General features: G+C 38.7%; 1 protein-coding gene across 1 annotated transcript in view; it reads left to right on the forward strand.

Annotated features, from left to right (window-relative positions):
* The first annotated feature begins 438 nt into the window (after nucleotides 1–438).
* The window catches only part of fgfr1a (fibroblast growth factor receptor 1a), a 50,474-nt gene continuing 27,738 nt past the window's right edge, over nucleotides 439–23,174 (forward strand). The window contains exons 1-2 of the mRNA XM_062999311.1: nucleotides 439–1,063; nucleotides 11,861–12,021. Coding sequence (XP_062855381.1) covers nucleotides 11,928–12,021 — 94 coding nt within the window. The 5' untranslated portion in view covers nucleotides 439–1,063; nucleotides 11,861–11,927. The remainder of the gene's footprint in view (nucleotides 1,064–11,860; nucleotides 12,022–23,174) is intronic.

A 23,174-nucleotide genomic window follows, 5' to 3' on the forward strand; every position in this document is an offset into this window, starting at 1 on the left:
ATCTACAATGTATCAGTTATGGGTATATATATGTATATAAAATAGAATATGAATAGATGTATCAGATATAAAATATGACAGACATAGGTATGGATGAGTACAGTATAGTAGTGGTAATGTTCTTGTATATTTAGAAATATAAATATATTTGTACACTAAAAGAGTCAACAAAACGTATTTGACCAGTTATTACTGGGTTGCATAACTCAATAATTAATCATTAAATTGGACTCAACTAATCCCGCGTGAGAGAACAGAAGGCATGCTAAAAAAACAAAACAAAACTACAATCCCATGATGCATCTCGGCCCCTGATGGAGAAGCACTGAGGTGTAGTGAGTGGAAGGGGGAGCCAGGTTTAAATCAAAGCCATGTTAAAGCGCGCCGCTCTGTAGTTCAGCAGCAGGAGCGACTCTCCAATCTCCACCTTCCTCCCTCTTCTTTTGGTTTCTTAGAGCTGGAGGGGGTGCGAAGAGGCCGGCGGACAGGAGGAAAGTAAAGCAACAACACACAATAATCAATCCGGGATGCGAGCTGTGTGGGTACAGACTGAACAGAGAGGTTCGGATTCCTGAGATTTGCTTCTTTTTTGACTCTTTTATCTAAAGGATTTACGATCAAAGACTCGCTGAACTTTTTTCTTTTACTTTTTCGTGCATCGGAGCGACCAGAGCAGATCAGACCGCGTCCCCGACTAAAAGGAGAAAAGTACGGACGGATATGTACTGCTGGAGGGATAAACTATCAGTACGAGTATATTTACTTAAGTAAAACTTTATAAACGTATTAAACAGTTGAGATCAGCGATCAGATTTTCTTTGAGTGATTTTAGAAGACGCGCACCTCCGTGAAGAGATTTTTTTTCTTTCTCCACCTCCAGTCTGGAAATCTTTACACATCGAGCGACTTTACGAACCAAAAACACCAAGTGTGGAGTTTTTCCTGGTCGAAATAAAACACAAAGACCTGAACAACACCAAGTCGGAAATATTTTAAGTCTGGGAGGCTTTTAAAACTTTGTTTTTCAATCTCTGGATCCAGAAAACTAAGAGCTGAGCAGAAGGTGAGTACCGACATGCTGGATTTTAAACAGATCAACAGTTTGATCAGGTTCAGGAGAAAAGCACTGTTTTTGTGTGATTTGTTTGCCACATATTTGCTGTGATTGTGTTTTGACAGGCCTTTTAATTAATTAAATAAATAAAACTACAATTTTTCTTTGTAGGCTGCTCACTTGTATAAAATTAAGGTAGATGTTTAGATATTGTTATTAATTTATTAGTTTAAGTAGCTCACAACTAAGTTATTTGTTCTTTAATAACTAATATAAACTATATGTGTATATATGGTAGTATTATTTATATTTGTAGGTACATTGGTAGCCACTGTTGGGCCCTTGAGCAAGGCCCTTAACCCTCTCTGCTCCAGAGGTGCTGTACAATGGTTGGCCCTGTGCTCTTACCCCAGCTTTCAAACAATCTGGGATATGCAAAGAAAGAATTTAGTTGTATTGTACATCTCTGTGTGTATATATGACAAATAAAGGCATTCTATTCTATTACATTACAACATGTGTACCTATTTGAAGTCCCCAAAAAGTAAAACACTGAAGGCAGTTCTTCCTATCTGAACAGACTACATTTTCTACTTAAAAGAAATTGTTACAGTTGTTCATAGATACAGTTTGCTCTGTTGTAAAATAAAACAAAGATATTACAATGAATTTTGTCTGAAAACTGAACTACACTTGGTAAATTTCTCTCCCCAGTTTGTGCTGCTGTGAGCTATGGAATGTTTTCTTGTTTATCAGGAACATCTCTGTATGTTTGAAGAGAAAACACAATAGCATGTAAGCTTTGTGTTAGTGCTACAAATATAAGTATGGTTTAGACCTGAGACCTAGATTCAGATATATAATATACTACAGAACAGATAGTGAGGTTTTGCAGGATTTGCTGTCAAAATGCATTCGCTTCGACTGGTTTTCTGGAAAAATCAGATAGTTATTATGGTAACAATTACTAATCATCTTGTTTTTATAGAAACCGTGATGGAATCTAGCATTTTTTGGAACTGGTTGACTTTCTTGCATGTCGTGATGTCTCCATGATTTACCTGAACTAAGATTTGCTTGGGATTTTTGTATTTTCCTCGTTGGATCGGTCAGAAAATACCGAAGTCATTTGTTTCTTTTTACTGAATACTGAAAGTTACATTGGGTTTGCATTTATTTCCATAAACTTCTCATTATGCCTGACCTCTTTGCAAACTGGACCAGATGGGAAGAGCTTGCAGCAGTCCTTGCTGTCATGGTCCACATGCACTGTATATTATGATGGGTAGTGAACATGGTTTTCTCTATGGTGAGATTTGGGTAGGAAAGAAATGTAGTTTTTATCATGCTTCTAAAGGACAGTATATAATTTCTTTACTAAAATGCTGCTGTTTATGTAGTGTTCTAGTTTTTGTTCTTCACCTTTGTTCTTTTTTTATATAAAAAGTAGCTAGCTGATGACCTAGTGTGAGATATTTTAGATCTAATGCTTCTAAAGTGAGCAGTAACAATTTATTCTGGTTTTTTTTGTTATACAGTAACATTTATTTCTGATTGGAGGATTTGTTCTGATTGGAACTCAAATGGCTAAAATTTAATTATCTGTTCCAAAAACGTATTGGAACCTTATTGTTTTCTTTTTTTCTTAAGTTTTCTATATTACATCCAGTTGGAGAAAACATATTTGAATTAAATATGGACTACTATACAGACTACAAACCTTTCCTAGACCTAATTCATATGCATGTGTTAAGTTACCTTTCAGCTATCTGGTTTTGATCTGCCAATTTGATAATGGACATAAAGAATTCTACTCTGAAGGCCGTCAAATTCACACTCTTCCTAGACTTCCTACACTTCAAAAAAGAATCCAACATGCAATTCCATTGAACATTTCTGTACATCTCTGCCCAAGTTCCAGTGCATTTTCAGATTCCCCTCCCTCCCATACCTGCCCACACAGACCCCCTACAGTGCACATGCCCCCACATGCAGTCTGTTCACCCTCCCCCGCTTCCACTTCGGCCTCCCTAAAACTCTCTCTGCTAAACGGCTGTTGTAACACAGTCAAAGCGTTCATGGTCAATTTCCAGCCTGGGCCTGGAAAGCAAAGCAGCTCGGATGCTGATGGCTGCACGCACGGACGTGATTGGAGTCTAATGCAAAGCAGACTGCATTCAAAAGGCCAATGAGTGTAAACATTGTTTTGTATAGATATATATAGATAGATATATAGATATAGATATATCTCAACCATTTGTCTGGAATAGCTTTCACTAATAAACCCCTACTAAGCTTACTAAGAATACTACAAACTCTGTTTTAAGTGGCTTGACTGCACATCAAACTTTAAGCTTAAGGTGATCTGAAGCTTGCTTGACTGTGGACAGTTTACCCATGTTCAATCAGTTCCTAATTCTAAATGTCAGACATGTCTTGGTGGTCCTTTGATTAGATCTCTCCATGTGGACAACTAGCCTCTGTGCAAATGGTTTGGGTTTTCTTCTCAGCCCTTGCAAGTAAACCACTGGTCCATGAACTTTGTAATGAGTGTAGTAAAACTAGCTCTATTTATATGGGCACAGAAAAGTCACCAGCTGTAGTCAATTATAATCACAAATGAGAAATGAGGAGTCTTTCTGCACCACCGCATTAATAATCTGATTTGCCGTGTATGTTTTTCAGTCACAGACAAAGAATAGAACTCCTTGTGGAATGATCACAATCACTGTGTGTAAATGGGTGTGTGCACATGTTTGACTCTTGACTAAAATTATTGATAATTACATCAATTAACGAAATTGGAGGGCAAATGGTAGTGCTCGCTGCTCCCGCCAGATTTGACCAGTGTTTCTTCAGCGGCTCCTTCAAAGTGGGTCAGAAGTTCAGAGGCAGTTGAAAAGCTGCAGTGGCCTATTTGGGGAAAGTCTCGCCGCACTGGCTTTTCGAGGAAGAAATATAACAATGGTGGTATAACTGAACATTGTACATCAGTCAGCCAGTTTGTTTACTTTCATACCAGAGATTCCAGTCACACTAAGCAGTTAGGTGGATTTTAAACCGGCAAAATAGAAGAGCTAGAGAGTGTGTGTAATGCTAGATTTAGACGTGTCTCAAATTGAGGAAAGAGGTGTGTTTCAACATTGTATGTACACTTTTTTTTGACGGTTGAAGTCAAAAGTTTACATGTGCCTCTAAGGGGTTTATGTTCTGCAATTGTTCCTGTTTGGTGACTGTATGATTGGAACAGCTCAAAATCGTTTAGAAAAGTTTTCTCATAGGTTTAGTGTGTTTTCTTTTTTTTTTTTTTCAAAATCCTAGTTTACTTGACTAACCCCATTAAATTGTACATGAAACAGTGGTCTTTTGAACCCACTGTTTGAACAGGGTTTGAACCCAATTTCTCTGGGCCCTGCAGCTGTGTGGCACCCATACAATGGCACCCAATGTCAACGCCAATCTAGTTTCTTATAATGTTGAGTCTTTCTATGAGATTTTTTTTCCTAGATAGATGCTGTTTTAATGGTATTTCATCTTGTGACAAAGTCTATCCAATTTGGGATGGCAGCTTATGGAAAAGCACCATGTAAGGGTCCATGTTTTGGACAAACTCAATAAAAAAAAAAGAATTGCCCATGCTAAATTATGAGAATATGTTTCTGCCAGTTGCTTTTCCAGAGTATAGTTGGCAAAAATATATACCATGTGATTATAGAAAGTGCCCAGTGGTTGAAAATGTGTCCTACTGTTCATACAGTGGTACTAACGGATGTAAAGAGCTCAAGTATACTGAACTGCTTTATGCAATTTTATGTCATACAAAACACGTTTTTATTATATGTATATGGTCTATGGTGGACGTAAAACAACAACAGAAAAAGACACTTGTAGCCTTTTTCTTTATTTAACATTATGAAAGGAGTCATGGTTGGGTTTTTTTTTTTTATTGGAAAAAGTAATGTAATACCAGAGCTTTAAAAACTTGGCCACATACTGGTTTTCCACTTATTTATCATGGAGCTGCAATTTTATACAACCACATGGATGAAGTGATGTCACTGGTCCAACTTTTTTGGCTTTTTGTCATAAATAATAATCGGTAGAAAAAATTGTCTTTTTTAAAACCTGGCATTAGGTGCCTGTACTAATGTAAAAAAATAGCCACATGTGACTGTTCCCTTTACTATATGTACTATACTACTAATAGCCAGTAATTTGGGCCATTTTGATATCACGTTTTAGCACAGGAAATTATATTAGATATAAAACGTCTAAAATCTACCTGGTAGAAATGTGTATCTACAATTAATTCTGGAAAAAAGCTGTTCAGTAGTGTAAAGTAGTGCCTAATATTGTAACAGTGGCAACATTATTACTTTTCCCATTGCTCAGGGTTCCAAGTTTTGTGCTCTTTACGCCAAGTAATGCATTTTTATACATTTCATTTGATAGCAAAGGTCTGACATGGACCAAGACTCACAATGATCATGGCACCTATAGGTTCATTTAATTCATCAGTGAGCTTTTGACTGGCAACCACTGCTCCTGTACGCTGATGCTGGAGTTTTACATACACAGTCTAGCCGTAGATACGATTCGGACACACGCTATTTGGTCCCTTGGAACTCTGTAAGATGCCTCATGTGTTCTTTGAAATTTAGAAATGTTAACACTTGTATATTTTCAGTTTTGTTACCTTCATTTAATCTTCTTGGAAGATCGTAAAAACTGGGAAAGACTGTATGAGGGCACGAGCATGTGGGAGTAGTGGAGAGAATATTCTGCCCTCTCATTTTTTGGCACTGAAAATGAAATACCTCTTCATAAATTACACCATGTTTTAAAAGTCATTTTTGTAAACCCAGCAGGAATACTGCAGCTGGTACTGTTGGTTTTTTTTACTACCTCCACTAGAAGTTCAGATATTAAGCAAGTGAAATGCATACCAGATTGTACCTGTCCTGAGATCTACCTGATCCAGGGAAACAAGCCGAGCAGTGAAAACTGATTTGAATAGTAGATGTACCTTTTCAAACAAATCAGTTATACACAGGGCAGGACTGTGAGGGGGAAAGTGAAAGTCCAAATAATAACAATAACAATAATAATAAAGCAAATGTCTGTAGTAATATATTACAAGTCCAGTCACACTGGCTCACTCCTCCTAGACACTTTCTAGAAGGTTTCGCTCGGCTAGCAGGCAGTGATAATGAGGGGGTGGGTTTGGGCCCCGTTCCCCTCCGCCGATCACAGCGAGATAACATCCTGGGCTCCGTTTAATTAGGGGTCCAACCTTACCGCTTTTCACTCTTCCGCTTCTCTCCTGCCTTACTCTGAGCCTTTAATGTGTAACTCGGTTTCTTCCACAGCTTGCATTAGTCTCCGCTAAGTTTGTTTACAAGAAAAAACAGGAAACTTGAACTGTTTGGTTAGATCTCTCGACCGTGGCCAAAAATTGAACTGCATTTTTAGTTCATTGCCACTGAGCTGAGGCGAATTGTGGTACTGCAGTCAGATTTACTGCAACCAGTTGCATGATTTGGCCAAAATGTCTATATAAACATGCTGTACGATTGAGATGGCTGCATATTTCTAGTAAGCTAATAAAAAAGTAATATATTAGGAATGCACTACGTTGATAATGATGTTTTGTATCAGTATCAGGACTTAAACACCACATTGTACAAAACTGATTCATTCTAACAAAATAATTAAATACACAGGTTTTAATTATTCCAGATTTAACTCAGGCCAGGTAATGTGCTTTGTAATTATTATAAATTATAATCTGGTTCAGTCTCCAACTGTATACAATCACTGACCAATACTACTATTTAATACATTTACCTTACCTGGCATTTAGACACTTTTTCTAATGTGACTAACAATGGTAGCCAATTACCATGCTAGCAATTGAGGTAAGGGACTTGTTGAGGGGTCCAAGTGTCAGTGGTGGTGGGGTGTAAACCAGTGGCCTTCCGAACAACAGTCTTGTACCTTAACCCCTGAGCTACCACTGGCATGTAGTACGACTGTAGTTCTCTTGAATGCTTTTTGAGATGCTGCCTATAGCACAGTTTTATTGCTTAATAAGGAGCAGGTAGCTAAATGGCTTAATTACAGAATTTTTTTAATTAGGACTCATTAGTTACCTGTAAAAGTTACACATTTAATGAAGAAAAGTTAAAAACTTTGTTCTTACTAATATTTTTATATCTTATTTCTTCTTTGTTCAGTTTTTGTATAAAAAAAATAATAGCTCATGCTCGGTCTTTCTCGCATTGTGATCTCAAAGCCTGTGGTGATGTAAAGCTTGGTTGACTGTGGACAGTGTGGATACTGCTGCCACTGAACCGAGCTCAGTTGTAAATTAGTTTAACATTTAAACGTCCAGTTTCTTTTGGCTTTTCTATAGTGACCACTGTGTCCCATATGCAGTGGATTTAGAAAAGTATTCGAACCCCCATAACTTGTCTACACTTCATTGTGTTGTTAATTTGATTTTAAATGGACATAGTTGCAATTAAGTTACCCATCAATCTACACTTAATCACCCATTAAGTGGATTGTATTTTCATGACTGCCCCCCCTTCACCAGACATAGCCAGTTATAACTGTGGAGACACGCATTTGAACCCGGATCTCAGCAGTTGTTACAGGTCTCACAGGCTGCTGTATTTTTCATTTTTTTTATTTAAATTTAAAAACTCAAATTTTTTTAAAATGTTAAAATATTCAGATTTGTCACTGTGGCGGTCCAGATTGTGCATCCTGTTTGCATTACTCATGCTTTAGACATGTCTAGGTGTGAACTAGAGTCCAGCTGTTGCATGAACTGTTTGAATTGATTAGACATAGTAAGGAAAGGCGAACACCTGGGTCTGTAAGGGCCCAGAATTTACAATGGATTTTCTGGATGTTAGTCCGGGGAACTACCTCTAGATCTCTAGCACGGTCACCTCACAGCAAAAAGGTCCTAGGTTCGATTCCCCAGTTGGGGCGGTCCGGGTCCTTTCTTTATGGAGTTTGCATGTTTTCCCAGTGCATGCGTGGGTTTCCTCCGATGCTTCGGTTTCCTCCCGCAGTCCAAAGACGTGCAAGTGAGGTGAATTGGCGATACAAAATTGTCCATAACTGTGTTCGATATAACCTTGTGAGCTGATGAACCTTGTGTAATGAGTAACTACCGTGTCTGTCATGAATGTAACCAAGGTGTAGAGCATGACGTTAAAATCCTAATAAATAATAAACAAATAAACAAACCTCGAGATCTCTGTAATCAGAATGTTGGAATACATAGATGGAAACAGGGCAATGTTATAAAACAATATCTAGGGCTTTGAGTATTTTCAGCTCCACAATGGCCTCAATTTGAAAAAAATTTGAGTTTTTTTGAGTACTTTATTTTCACCACACAGTGAATGTAATAGTTGAACTGGTGTATTAGGGAATTATTGTGTGTGTGTGTGTGTGTGTGTGTGTGTGTGTGTGTGTGTGTGTGAGGCCGAGATGAGGTGAGCGTAGCTGGCCGTAAGCTCTCACTTCCGAGTGTCTGGCAGCTGATGTTAGCTGTTGAAAAGCTCTCTGATTTATGCACATTCATTTCCTTAAAGTGTTCGTCCCTTCACCCGGTCCCTCTCTTCACTCCAGGATTCCATGTCCTCTCGTTTGACCTTTAGGCAACAGGGGGCACATTGCTAAACTCTGTGGGGTGCCGGTTTTTCCTTCTGCCTTCGTTCTGCTGCAGTCGTAGCATTTGGTCACTCGCATTGTCCTGACGGTCCTGGTGAGGCACAGCTGGAAAGGTGATCGGCATCATCGTTACTTCCAACTTCATACCAATAACGTCACCAGTGACTTTTGCTGCGTTTTAGTATCTTTCAGCTCGGCTTTGCTGAAGTAAAGCAATGGGCAGCACAATTGTTGCTTATCCTTCTTGAATGGATCAACTTAATGCATGACCGGTTGTTTCCCAGGCTGACCCCCTCCACCCAAACTGCTGTTTGTGTTTGGATAAGTGTGAGTGACATTTGGTGAATGAGCTCTGGTGGTCAATAGGACAAATGTTATGTGTTGGGTTCATGCCGGGATGGGATGAACTGGAGAATGGGGGGATGTATGTGCTTCTTTGTGTTGATCTTTCTTAAGGCTCTCGCTGTTTTTCTATAGAATTTTCTGTCCTGCTCTGTAGATGGATGGATGCTTTAGCTTCTGGTAAATATTTGTAATCATTGTAGTGTCAATCTTATTAGCTGGTTATCTGTTTAAACTGTCTGTTTAAAGTGCCAAATGAACTACTGAAGATTTATTTACCTTCTAAAGCAAAGTAAATTGGCAGTCAGGATATTTCAATTCTACTTTCGGTGCTAGTTTAGGGCCAAGTATCACTATTGCAAATAGTCTTATTTAGCAGATGTGCACATGAATTGCTTGCCCATTGTTTTTGTATCTAGATTTCTAGATGTTTAAAGTTTGGTAACACTGGGTACTGGTGTTTGTAGCACATTCACGTGAAGGACTTCCCATTCTGATGTATATAAGCACTGCTAATGTGTCGATACTGGCTGAAAACTTGCATCTAATGCGCATCGTCCGACCCAATCCACTTCTATGTTTTATGCTGGAAATGTGTGTTATGTTGCATGACAGCACTGATCGGCATTGTTCAATACTTAAATCTGCAATATTGTGTTTTAATCAGAAATAAACCTTTACTACTAACAACTGAGAATATAAAAAGCCTTCCTTGCCAGCTTGCTAGCATTTTAAGTTACTACATTTACGTGAGAAAATAGATCTGTTACTATAGTTGACCTTATAACCACTTGGGCCAACATGCATCACAGATCAACTCTAGATTAAAATACCAAATCGGCTGATTGGCGATCATGTGACTGAAAAAGAATCAATTCTGAATGTGCACCTTGAATTAAAAAGATAGGGACACATACTAAGACACTAAATTAGGAATTAATATGTTTAAAGCAACTACACTACTACACTACTACTACTAATACACACACCCATTCACCTATAGGGCAATTCAGTGTCTCCAATTAACCTGACTGCATGTTTTTGGACTGTGGGAGGAAACCGGAGCTCCCGGCGGAAACCCACACACACACAAGGAGAACATGCAAACTCCGCACAGAAAGGACTCGGACCGCCCCGCCTGGGGATTGAACCCAGGACCTTCTTGCTGTGAGGCGATAGTGCTACCCACTGAGCCACCGTGCCACCCTTCAGTTAAACATAAAATGTTAAATCCATTCTTACATTTAATGTAATGTGGAGCAATAAAAAATTGGCTAAGTGTATCCTGAATGCTGGTTTATTTAGTAATTTTACATTTAATTTTGGTGTATCGTCTTCACAGAGCTTTTTCCCTATTGTATTGTTAATGGCATTGTGTATTGTGATGATACAAAGCTTATAAAACTATAAAATGGCCGTGAATTGAATTAAATGATAATCTAATAGTTAATGATACAAAACGATAAAATTACACATTAAATGGCCTCATGCTGCTGAAAGCATGTTGGTTTTAATTCCTTTTAGACTCTCAATACTTGATTTAAAACACCAAGTCTCAGTTCAGCAAGCTGTGAATAAAAACCAAACCCTAAAGAAAAAAAATGAAAATTCATCTTTTTCTTATCATCACATGTCTGCGGATGACCAAGTTTGATCCCTGACTCTGGTAGGGACGTTCTGTTCTGTGGTCCGCACTGTATCACCACACAGTACAGCTTGCTTTTAAAGAAACATTGATGTGCCAAAATAAAGATGTAACTCTGTGACTGGTTTTATCAGGTTCTAAACGCTCCGTCAGTCTCTCTGACTGCATGAGGTCTGATCTGGTCAATCGAAGCAACGTAGCTGTTCCGAAAGAGCGGTTTCTGATTTTATAGGAATGTCAAGCTTGTGGTTGTTTTTCTTGGCCTCTAGCCCAGTTTGAGAAAAGCTTGAGCTGGCGGAGAGCGTGTCCGGGCTGAAGGACGTCTTTATTTCCCACCCACGCTGTAAAGTGCATGCAAAAATCCAAGTTTTATTCAAAATCTTACCTGAAGGTTCACTGTGATCATTTTTACTGAGATGTTGGCATCTTGTGAGTGCTGAGAATTTGAAAATGTGATATGGACTGCTCAGAAACCAAGGGAACTTGAATTAGTCTATTAGATAACTGGACTAAACAACATGACTAGAAAGTAATTCAATTAAACGAATGGTAGTAAATAGTATGTGGTTTTGTACACAAGACTTTTTTTTTACATTCAGATTCGGTTTGTCTATTCAGCTATTTGAAATTCAGATACTGGTGATGGAACTGGTACATTTGCTACTGCAACCACTATCTTTAGTATAAAATTGGTACCTTTGGCACTGGAATTGACTCCTTTGGTGCTGCACCCAGTATTATAGTACCAAAATCTCTGGCACTCTTGAATTTGAGTCTCAGCTGTGCTATCGACTGGCCAGGTGTCCATACAGTCACAACTATGACTTCTGCTGGCTGGTTGACATGCCTGCATGAGGGATGGTTGATTCACAGATAGCAGTGTGTGACTCTATGGCCCTCATCAGCCTAAACTGGGATAAATAGGAAATAAAATACAAAAATGGAAATATATGTTGGATGTTGTAATAAAACTGGAGTATTTGGTACTGAACTGGTGTCCAATAGGAAAAGTACAGGTACAGTTTTCTGGTACTAGACCTCTATACCCTGTGTGCATTGGTGGATGAGCATTGTGTACTATGTATTAATGAGCTTGACTATTTTTTTATGTTTTGTTTTGTTTTTAGAGCTGATGCCCTAGCTGTGTGTATGGAGAACTGCATCAGGTACCGAGCTCTGTTATAAAGGAGCGTAATGAAGTTTACAATGAAGGTCGTGCTGCTTCTGTTCTCGGTTCTTCTAACCCAGCTACTGCAAGGCCAAACCAGGCCTACTAGTCCTGAACAAGGTAAGACCCTTATTATAACACTAGTTGAACTGTTGCATCTCCTTGTATACAGATTAACCATCACATGTGATGCCAAATGTGAGCTGTGGTTCCCAGCTGGATATGACAAACTTGCCCTTATGACACATCCCCTACACAGAGAAGAAATAAACAACTCCATGGGAATGGGTTTTAACCGAGAGACTCAGGCTGTGGCTAGACCAATTCACTATTGGTCAGCTATCGTGGACAGTGAGGTTGCTGTTGACTACAATTTGAGACCAACAATTTAGCTAGCGAGCAATGTGGCTGTCATCTGTAATAAACCATGTGGCAAAAGTATGTGAACACCTGACCATGTGCTTGTTAGAAATGACATTCCAAAACCAAGGACATTAATATGGAATTGTTTGCCATTTCCATTTTGTGGCTATAACAGCATCCACTCCTATGGAAAAGCTTTTCACAAGGTTTTGAACCGTGTCTGTGTCTGTTTAGCCGAATAGCATATAAGAAATCAGGCACTTCTGTTGGACCACACAGAAACTAAAGCAAGGATGGAATGAAATCCTGAAAAATGTGTCTCCTGGCTGGACTCCAGCACAGTAAGGGCTGCTGTCTTGCTCACAGGTTGGAACACGCTCCAACTTTGGGAAGGAACTAACCACACATTAGAATTACTATACATATATATTCATCGACATGTATTTCTTTTTATTTCTAAATACCTGTAAAGGTTTTAAATTAACCACAGTTAGAGGAAGTGTGTGTGTAGGGAATATACACTGGAAGCACAGGCATGTAGCGGCTAGCATCTGTAACCTCCAGGTACGCAAAAACATCTCTCTTCCGTCTTCATCTTTCTTTCTTCTTGTATGAAAAGGTATTTGATGTCAGAAGAAGACAGGACTACTGTGAGAATATAAATGAGCACATTTTTTTAAAGACGAGCAGACAGCACTATGAGCACTTCTGCCCTGTGGCGGTATTCCACAACAGAGATCGAGTTTCTGGGAAAGCGAGCCCAGTTTTCATTTAGACAGAGATACGTGAATGAGACGGGGCCTAGATGTATTATTGAAACACAGGCAGGAAGTGGAGGTAAGGTTAAAGTCAGGGCAGCCAAGATGAAAATCAAACCCAAATTATTTAAATATGTATGATCTCTCAAGACTGTGATATGGCTGAAATAATGATTATTTTAATCAATATTACACAATAATATAATATAATTGAGAGCTTAGAAGGACGTATGTTGAGGAAAAACATTAATTAATTAATTCTAGTCTAGGCTAGTTTGTAGTCATGTAGTTATTTGCTGGCTATTTAGGCTAAACACTTTTTGGCTATTTATGGCTAAAATAATTATTACTTAATATTACGTAATAATATTATGTAATTAAGAGCTGTTTCTAATCCAGGCTAGTTTGTATTTATTTTTTGGCTATTTACTGTAGGCTAAACACTTTTTGGCTATTTGTGGCTAAAATAATTATTATTTTAATCAAAATAACATAATATGCAAAGATAAACATATGCTAAGGAAAAAAAAACATCGACTGTTTCTAGTCCAGACCAGTTTGTAGTTATTTTTGGCTATTTATTTATATTGAGCTAGTTTATTTGTTTGGCTACATTTTTAGCATTTGGCTAATTGTTTTTGTATGTTTGACTGACTATTTAGGTCTGTTTTACTTCACTGAAAAACTAGGCTAGTTTGAGTGTGCGTAATTTTAGCTAATCTAGTTTGAGTTGAGCTAATTTAGCTTATTAGCAATTCATTTAGCTACTTTTTTCTTGAGTTTAGCTAGGCTTTTTCCTTTTACTAGTTTATGCTTGTACTTTTGTGTTTAGTTTTTGAAGTCAGCTAAATATTTAGTGTTTTGGTTTAAAGCAGGGGTCATCAAACTACGGCCCGATGCTTTCATCTGACCGGCCCCTTTAACCACAGTAGCAATACATGTTGTCTGGCCCCTGTTCATCTTTAAACTCACAGTATTTTAGCGGAAAAAAAATAACAGAAAAAACAAAAATTGGCCACCTGGAGTCTCCGTAGATTATACGGCAGCGATCCAACGGGTGGCGCTCCAAACATGGTGGGTTCGGCGAGAGGAGTGATTGTGCGTATCAATAGAGAGATGACTGACCGCAGCCACTGCACTCTGTTGCAAAGCAGTTAAATGGAATTTCATTATTAAAATCGTTGTGTCCTGTGTTGATTTCATTAAAACTAATGCTGTTAACTACATGCAGATTCAGGAATTATTGTCCTGTTTGGACGCGAACAATTTTACTTGGTATACGACCTTTGTTTATACATTATTTTATACAACCCCATCAACATATAATATGCCAATAACAATAGGATTTTTTTTTCATGGGAACGGATTAATCATTTTCCCTTTATTTCTAATGGGAAGAATTCGTTTGGTATATGTCCTGTTTGGTATGAATCCAAGGATCTGGAACGGATTAAGGACGTATACCGAGGTACCACTGTACCTGTGAGCAGACTTTATCGAAGTTTAAACACCTTAAATCTCCAACCAGATTCAGACTCACTCATCAACACTTGTTACCTATTATGACCGGCAGTAACAGATATGGAACCTGATGCTTACTGTCTCGTCAGGCAAAAGCAGACTCACAGTTCACACTGATTTTTGGGGAAACACTGTATGAGTTGGGATAATGGAAATGATTAAAATAAATAAAATGTCTGCATTTTCATTATGAAGTAAAATTATACTACAGTTATACACAGCAGACAATACATCCAGTATACATAGTAAATAGCTTTTTTTGGGGTGTGTTTACTATTTCATCTGCGGTCCGGGCCCCCGAAACACTGAAGAACAGTAATCCGGCCCTTAAGTTAAAAAGTTTGAGGACCCCTGATTTAAAGTTTTTTTTCCAGCTGGTTTCTTTTCATTTGTTTCATTTCGTTTACTAGCTAACTGGTGTTTAGCTAGTTTTTTGTTATCAATTTAGCTTTAAAATTAACATAAATTACATTGTTTTTTGCAATACAAGCACAAATTAAATCTAACTACTGAAATGTGACACTTAACTATAGTCGTGGTCTGCTCAAAATCCCACTTTCTTTTATCAGTGGAGGAATGTTGGATTTGGTGACCGTTTGAACAGACTTGTTGATTGCATAATGCCTTTGGGATTGCTCAGATATGTCAGGAGGAAGAAGGAGTGGAACAGATAGTGTAGTGTCTGAACATGACGAATTATCTACTCTGCCACCGTCACCAAATGGTCAGCCATTCTCAGGGGCCCTCTGCCCTTTTCCTCCTCTCTCCTCCCGTCTTCCTCCCGTCACGCTAAACGGCAGGATTTTCCCGCTCTCTTTCCCCCCTCTGCTTCCTGTAGAGTGAATGATGGTTTCAGCTGTTGACAAGTGGCTTGACGCGCCGGTGTTTGTGCACTTTGTCCTCCTCTTTCTTGCTGGGAAAAAACAAACGAAACACAACACTGAGACCTCGCTCAGAAACACAGAGCGCTGTTCAGACGTCATCTTCGTGCAATCAGCAGTCGTAATTCTACCAACCTGGGTTGGTTTGATTACTTGGTTTGGAGAAAAATTTCCAGAAAATGTGTTTATTTATATAGCCGTGCCTGCATGTTGATGAGTTGTTTATTTAACGTTATCCCACAAATCTGTGTAGGACTGAATTCACTTCCCTCTCCGTCTTCACTACATATTTTTAAGTCAAGCCTGGTTTCTGTCTCCTATTTATTTTTATGATTTGGCAAAATCTGCCCTGCGTAGATGTTATAATAAACCTGTTGTGCTCCGAAGGAAGTCTGGAGTCAGATCTGTGTCCATTTTATATTTGAGTAGATTTATGAAAGATTTAGTGCCTGCTTTGTATAAGCCTGGTGGAGCCACGGACATCTAAGGGGCCCCATCACGTGCGGAGCCAAGCTCAAGATCAATCCCCTTTTGAATGGTGACTTCCTTCTCGTGACTGAAGGTGCGGTCAATCAAAGGAGGGAAAAAAGCGAGGAGGAAGACTGGTGGGCCGTTCAGAATGGGTGGATTAGTCGTAGCTGGTCGTATGCAGGTCTGAACCAGGTTTGGATGTTTGTGGTTTTGCTGTAGTAACAGATTTGAAATGAAGGAAAAGCCTGCTCATTTTGTTAAGTGAAGACTAATTAAATGCAGATTTGGAACTGTTGTGACTCGTTCGGTTATTTTATGCCAACAAGGCTTTGTTGTACTTGTGCCTGTCGTATTTGCTCTTACTATAACACAACTTAGCTTAACCAGGTAGTCTTAGCCACTGCTTTCCAAATTTGCCCTTAAGCCTGTTAGATAATCCATATATTCTTTGCTTTGTGTTATATAGCCATACTTGGGCCCACAAGGTTTTTGTTTTTTGCTGCACCCTACCAGTTTTACATGATTTATCCAGTTAGCCAAAGTCTTGTTTTCCCCAAACCAGTTGTGAGTTTTTGGTAGCCTTGTACTTTTCCCCCAAACCAATCCTTGTACCTACCAAATTGTCTACATGTTGACGCCTTCCTGCTGTTTAATGTTCCTAAACCAGATGACCAGATTACTGTATTCCATATAGTTCCTTGGGTACACATTATTGGTCTGCTCTTCCAGCCAATATAACCATGTTTTCTACATCACTGTTTTTAAAACCAGACCTTAAGACAATTCGGTCCTTAATTTTGCCATGTCAAACCATACAAAATACCCTCAACAAGTAGTCCAAGTCACTGTTTTCCAGTTTTCATTCCTGGCAGATAGTCTAATTATTATATATATTTTAATGTGTCCTACTATCCAACATATCTTAACCAGGTAATCTAGGTCATTGTTTACCAAACCAGCCCAAACCAGTGCTCACCACATGTTCTGCTCTTTCCTTAACTTAGCTTGTTTAACTAATTGACCTTAAATATGTCAGGTTTTCATGTACAGTACATTTAAAAGTAAATAACGTATTGCTTTGTAGTTATATATTCCTTATAGGATAGCATCCAAAGAAACAGTTGAGTGTATAAAATATGTCTACAATTTGATAGGTAGGTAGTATTGTATTAATCAAATGAAGGATGTGAAGGAATGTTGAATTTTTATAAGCAAAGAAGCATGAATCAAAGCAATTTATTGTTTTCTTTTACCCAATTGTGTTGTTTCTAGTTATTTCTTTATTTACTCACAAAAAATACTTGCTTGTGTTTTTGTCTAGCTAGAATTTTCGGCAGAACTAATCTGTAGATCTCTAACTTGCTTTTTGTTACTGTACTGTATATTCGTACTACATGTGGTATCACATAATGTTATTGTAGAATCTATTTATGTTATATATGTATGTTTGTGAATGTGATGTGATTTATTAATCAGCAATAATAATATGTTGGTGTATAACTAGTAATTCTTTAGTTAACCACTTGTGCCTGGTACGGGTTCAAATCTGGTGCAGAGCAAAAATGTAAACAAAGGGAAATGAGGTTCAAGTTTAGACTAAGTTCAAGGCCAAACAAAGTGTATTTGATTATAAAAGGAAGTGCAGGAGAACTGGGAGAAGGTTATCTGAAGCTCAGTTAAAACGTTCTCCGGCCTGCTTATCCTTGCCACCTAATTTGACTAAATTAGACCTCAAGTAAACAACTTTGAAACAACACATATTTGCCCGTTGTTTACTCTTAGGGCAAAGCTGTGGTCATTCAAATCCCAAGAACCTAGACACTTGGAGAGCATAATTAATAGTATTTACTTAATTCTTTAATTTAATAATGATTATTTTATTGAGTCTGTTAAGGATGGTGGTTGTATGGAACTGTAGAAAATCTGTACGAGTTTTTTCAGTGATCTGCTTACATTCCTTTCCACTATTTTCTTTTTATGTTGAATCCTCCTGCTCTTTATCTCTCTAATACACACTGGCTTGGGCTGCGTGGAGATCGGGACGGGTGGAGACTGAGGGAACAATAGGTGTGATTCAGCAGGACGGGCTAAGCTCACCCCCACTCCCGTTTGTGTGTGTGTGCGTGCATGCGTGCTCGGTTTGTGATTGTTTGTAGAACGGCAGCTATTGTGAACAAATACCATTAGCATCTATGGCTTGATGAAGGCCTGTGAGCATGCCGGGTGTGGATGGGGGAAGGGCGCTTGCTAGTCCCCGTTTGCCTGTTGACTTAAAATGGGGAGAGATCACTTATCAAAGCAATGTAGACCTGTTGAATTGTGCTAATTAATTCACATGGGCATTTTGAAGCCTTGATGCGGGTTCCAAGGTTTCATGTGAATTTGAGTCTTGGTATGTACGTATGTAAATTCTGTCTTTGCCCAGATGTCCAACAGATCTGTTTTTTTTAACATCCAAGCATAACCGTGTCATTCTGAATTTCTAGGGAATTGTTATTGTTCTATTTCCATTTTTGAACCCTACGTGTTGCTTCCTATAGGAAATCCAGCCGCTTATTCACTTGTTCTATTGCTTCCTATTTTGGCAACATCAAACTCTCTCCCCGTGTCTGTTAGTGACCCGGCGCTGAAGTGTGTACTCATTCAGGAAATCATCCTGCATTCCCACTGGTTTAAGAGCTGAATTAGCATTAAATCAGATGTTCTCAGCAAAAAATGTTGGTGAAGTCCCATATGCCATACGACTCTCTGTGAGACTTCATCTCTAGCTGTTGTTAAAAAGCGTCTGGACTGCGTTCATGTCGGAGACGCCTTGTAATAGTCTGAGACTCTCCTTGGTCAGAGCAGATGTAAAAAAAGAAATAGGGAAGGTCTCCGCTGGTCAGGTGGACCCTGCTAGGTTTGTCGACCAAATGGTGTAAAATTAGTATGGGGCAAAAATCATTTTAGCCATATATATAAGCATTGTAAGATGGTCACATGACATTTACTTTTTTGGTTATTGGCTCAAATGTACAAAATGTTGCTTTTCCTTGCTGAGGTACAAACCCTATTAAAATGAGTAGGACCAATAAACACCACTGACATCAGTAATTCCTCATTTCAAAGCAGTTTAATTTTTGGACTTTAATGGTTCAAAAATGTTTGATATTTGGCTCTAAATTCAAGACTGGTGTCACTGGAAAAAGAGCAGCACATCTGTAGCACAAAGCTCCCAGATGTGGCACACCAGTCCAGCTTTGCAGTTTTATTTTTGCAGTCACACTTTTCTTCTTGGTTCCACAAACCACACAAATAAACGTCTTTTTTTAATTCAGTCCAATTAATGTACTTTTCAGACACACCAATCTGCTGTAGCGACGAGCTTAAAGTTGGCATGTGGATACGGGCCATTTCATCTAAGCTGCTTATCCAAACGTTCGGACATTATGGGGCTTTGATCTGAGTTAATCTCGTGGTGAAATCTGAAGGATCTGCTCAGTTGTAGATTTTGCGAGACTAAAGCTCGGTTACTCATTTGAGATCAGACAACTCGTGAAGCAGGTTTATTTTCCAGTATTGACCGTATGACTGCAACAATCTGTTTCTAGTTCTTGTTGATTGACTTGACCTACAGTGTAATACGGCACACATCCCATTCCTGAACTATCCCTGCCGTGTGCTGTTGCCTTTTCCAGCTGCACTAGAGAACCCATGAATTTAGAAAAAAATTTCGTGTTCACTGAAGGTGAGGCTGTCATGGCATTTTTCCACCAGGCATTGAGAGCAAATATGGCAAAGTAAACAAAAGCAGTATCAACAACTGACTGATTTTCAGTTTGACTTGCTGTGGTTGATGTGTTGTTTGATTTTCCACTGTGCTGCTTTATTAAAACCTATTGCACTTGTATTATCTCACTCCAGTCATAATTCTGTTTAACTACTTGTGGTCTGCACTGTTTCTTGGCTCATCAATATGGCTTTCTTCAGTATGCTTGGTCCCTGGTCAACAAGGGTAACACAGGTATAGTATGGGTCACTTGGCAATGAAAACAATCACTTAAAGTGGGATCATGGATTTAAAAAGTCCCATTAGATAGTGTGATCTGTGTGGTGGAATTGCCATTGTCATCCAATTTCAGTCCTTTAATGCTTGAGCAACTTTATTGATACCTGAGAAGGAAGCAGATTCATTAACAGCCACAAATCTGCTGTACACAACAATAAAAACAGTGTACAGCATTACCCAATAACCTAAACCTAAAGACACTTAGTGGAAAATATTTCCTGACCAGATTGTCAGTCCTTACTACAAAACAGCATTTCCACAATGTGATGCTACCACCACTAGATTTTGTAGTGGAAATGGTGTCACACGACCCATATGTCTTGTTGGATTTAAACTAGACATATTCCATACATTTAAATTAAAAGGAATCACTTAAAAGTCTTATGAGACCAAAAGGTATTCGGACAATAACTTCTATCAAAACCACTTACTTTCGCAAGTATTAAGTCAGAGTGACAGTTGTTACCATAGTAGGATGGGTCTCTGCAGAGTCTGGTTCCTCTTAAGGTTTCTTCTTGTAATGTTAAGGAAGTTTTTGCCTTGCCAGCGTCGCCCTTGGCTTGCTCAACAGTGGTTTTTGGTCTGTCAGTCCTGGATTCTGTAAATTTGCTTTGAGACAATGTCTAAAAAGTGCTATATATATACAGTATATCAAATAGTGACATTTTACATGTCAGCATTTTAAGTGTTTGTAAATGGTTCAAAGGCTTAGCTTTTTTCTATTGGTTTGAAATGTAGTTTAAAACAATTGCACATAACAATAACTTGGGGGCTAAATGTCAAAGCCATGTATGATTGGAGGTTTGCCAACCTCAGCCAGTCACAATTAAAAGCCCCGTTGTTGGCATTAGGACGACAGGATATTAAAATCTTTTACCACAAGCTTGCCATCAGAAACAAACTCGGTATGTTTCCGATTATTGCGCAAACAGCTACCGCTAATGATGTGAGGCATTTCTGGAGTGCTTGACAGTTGACCCCAATGCAGAGGTCAGATCTGAGATACGGTCATCCTGCCACTGTGATACAAACACATACGACAAGAGGAATTTCTGGCCTTCGGGCAGTTGGAAAATGTGTCTGTGTTACTGGAATAGAAGGAAATGGAAGACTGTGCCGCAGTGGCTCGATTCTGTAGCACTTCAAAGTGATGCTGTGCTTTTACTGGACTCTTTTATGACCTGTCGGCGACCTGGAGTAAAACTGGAATGTTGACACGTGCTTATCGAGCACAGAAAGGAACTGAAAAGCTGTTGGATTGACGAATACCACGCAATTTTTATACAGACTTCAGTTTCTGACTGCAGTCAATATCTGTCTTGTGTTTTCGAGGGAAAGTTCAGCCCCCCCTATAACCCCTCTGTTCCTGTAGGGATTAGTAGTCTGTTCAACACATGCAAGCAGGAAATACCTTAACTAGGCCCTGCTGGGGTCACCATGGTAACTCTGCCCAAAAACCTGCCACTACAGGCCTCCAATTTACTTTCTCTCTTTTAGTCTGTCTGACTCGCTCCGTCTCGCTTTCTGGACTCGGGATGCTTTGTTTGGAAAGTTAATAGAAGCTAAAGAGGACGGAATTGTTGTCGCATTAACGGCCAATCGAAAGCTGGGGTTTGGTGGGTGTGATGTGCATTTTAATGTAAAGAGTTCAAACTGTTTTGTATTGCACTTTGTAAAACTAGTTAAAACGGCCATGTAGCAAAAGCTAAAGGCTAACATTAGCAGTTCTGTTGGGTCAATGACAGCAATATTGGGCACAAATTGGGATAAACATCCAACCACATGGCAATCATCTGTCCAGCCACTTTAAAATCCAATCTAATACATCAGATCTGAGAGAAAAGACCATCTAGCTGACTGCCAACAAACAAACGTTGGCTCACTTTTAGAGTGGAAATCAGATTTTGATATCAGACTTTGTATTTGTTGTCTTAACAGCCTAAATTGTGTAAAAGTAATTTCTATCTGCTAATAACTTAGCTTGCATTTGTCATTGTTTGTCAGAGTTATAATAACACAAAAGGTTGTGCTTCAATTAGCTATGTGGTATTTAATATTCAGTTTGGGACGCACTCATTTCTCTATAACAGCTCACTCAGCATGATGTGTGAATCTGTGGCAATTATTAGCCACTTAAAAATTTACTACATTAACATAAAATTAATATTAGCTAGCTGACTTACTGCTGATAACTGCTACTAGCTTGAATTTGGAGGTTTATTATATGTATTTTGGGCACTTACATATTGGTGATTTATTTAATTGTAAACAAAAGTCAAAATATTCCATAAATATATACATTTAAATGATTAATGAGTCAATAGCTAAAAGGTTTGCTTCACAATTGACATGACAAATGTATTAAATCAGATTAACACTCAAGATAAGTTGACTGTTGTTTGTTGGTTCTTGAATAGAATTTAAACTTCGTCTCCAGTGTTGTATCACAGATTAAGCTCCATGTTTATGTAAATCCACCACAATTTAATTAAAAAGTATTAAATTATCATTTGAATGCAGACCAGTTGGCTTTTTTTTTTGTGTTGCTATTCTGAGACTCTCACCTTTGCCTATTGTGATTCAAGCAGCAACAATTAGCAATTCACGTGAGGATGTCCCATTTAAAGTGAGACTTTTATAAGGAGAGCTGAGTGAAGAGACCCCCTGCAGGGTGACATTTGGAACCCCAACAAGAACCATTTGCCCCTAAGAGGGCAGATTGACTCTGCAGGAGCCAGCTGAGAAATAAAAAATGGCTTGTTGTTCCTTCAGTGTTATTGTGTTTACCATCCCCATTTGCCCTTAAGAAAAGAAGATATTTCTCCACTTGGTATTATCAGGAATGGTGGGACTCAGATGGCTGTCCCTGCTACAACACCCCCCACCCCCACCCCAACACACACGCATTCAGCCTACAATTGAATTTGGTCTCCATTTTTGGGATTGGGCTGCCAATTGGCCCTTGACTAATTCGAGCTAAGATTTGATTCTGCAGAATCAGGGTTGTGAGGAAGGTGTTTAGCAGGTTGAGGTCATGGATCCTGGAAACACAAGCCAGGCACACAAAGGTGTCTTCAAATCATGGCAGCAATCTGTAACAAAAATGTGTCTGTACCTTGATTAGTGCTTATAGTACTTAGTGCTTAATTAGCAATTGATCAATGAATAATTGTTAAATAAATAAATAAATGATAAATAGTAGTAATGACTTCCATTTGCCCATACGAATAG

This window comes from Trichomycterus rosablanca, chromosome 7, assembly GCF_030014385.1.
Source record: "Trichomycterus rosablanca isolate fTriRos1 chromosome 7, fTriRos1.hap1, whole genome shotgun sequence".
Taxonomy (NCBI): Eukaryota; Metazoa; Chordata; class Actinopteri; order Siluriformes; family Trichomycteridae; genus Trichomycterus; species Trichomycterus rosablanca.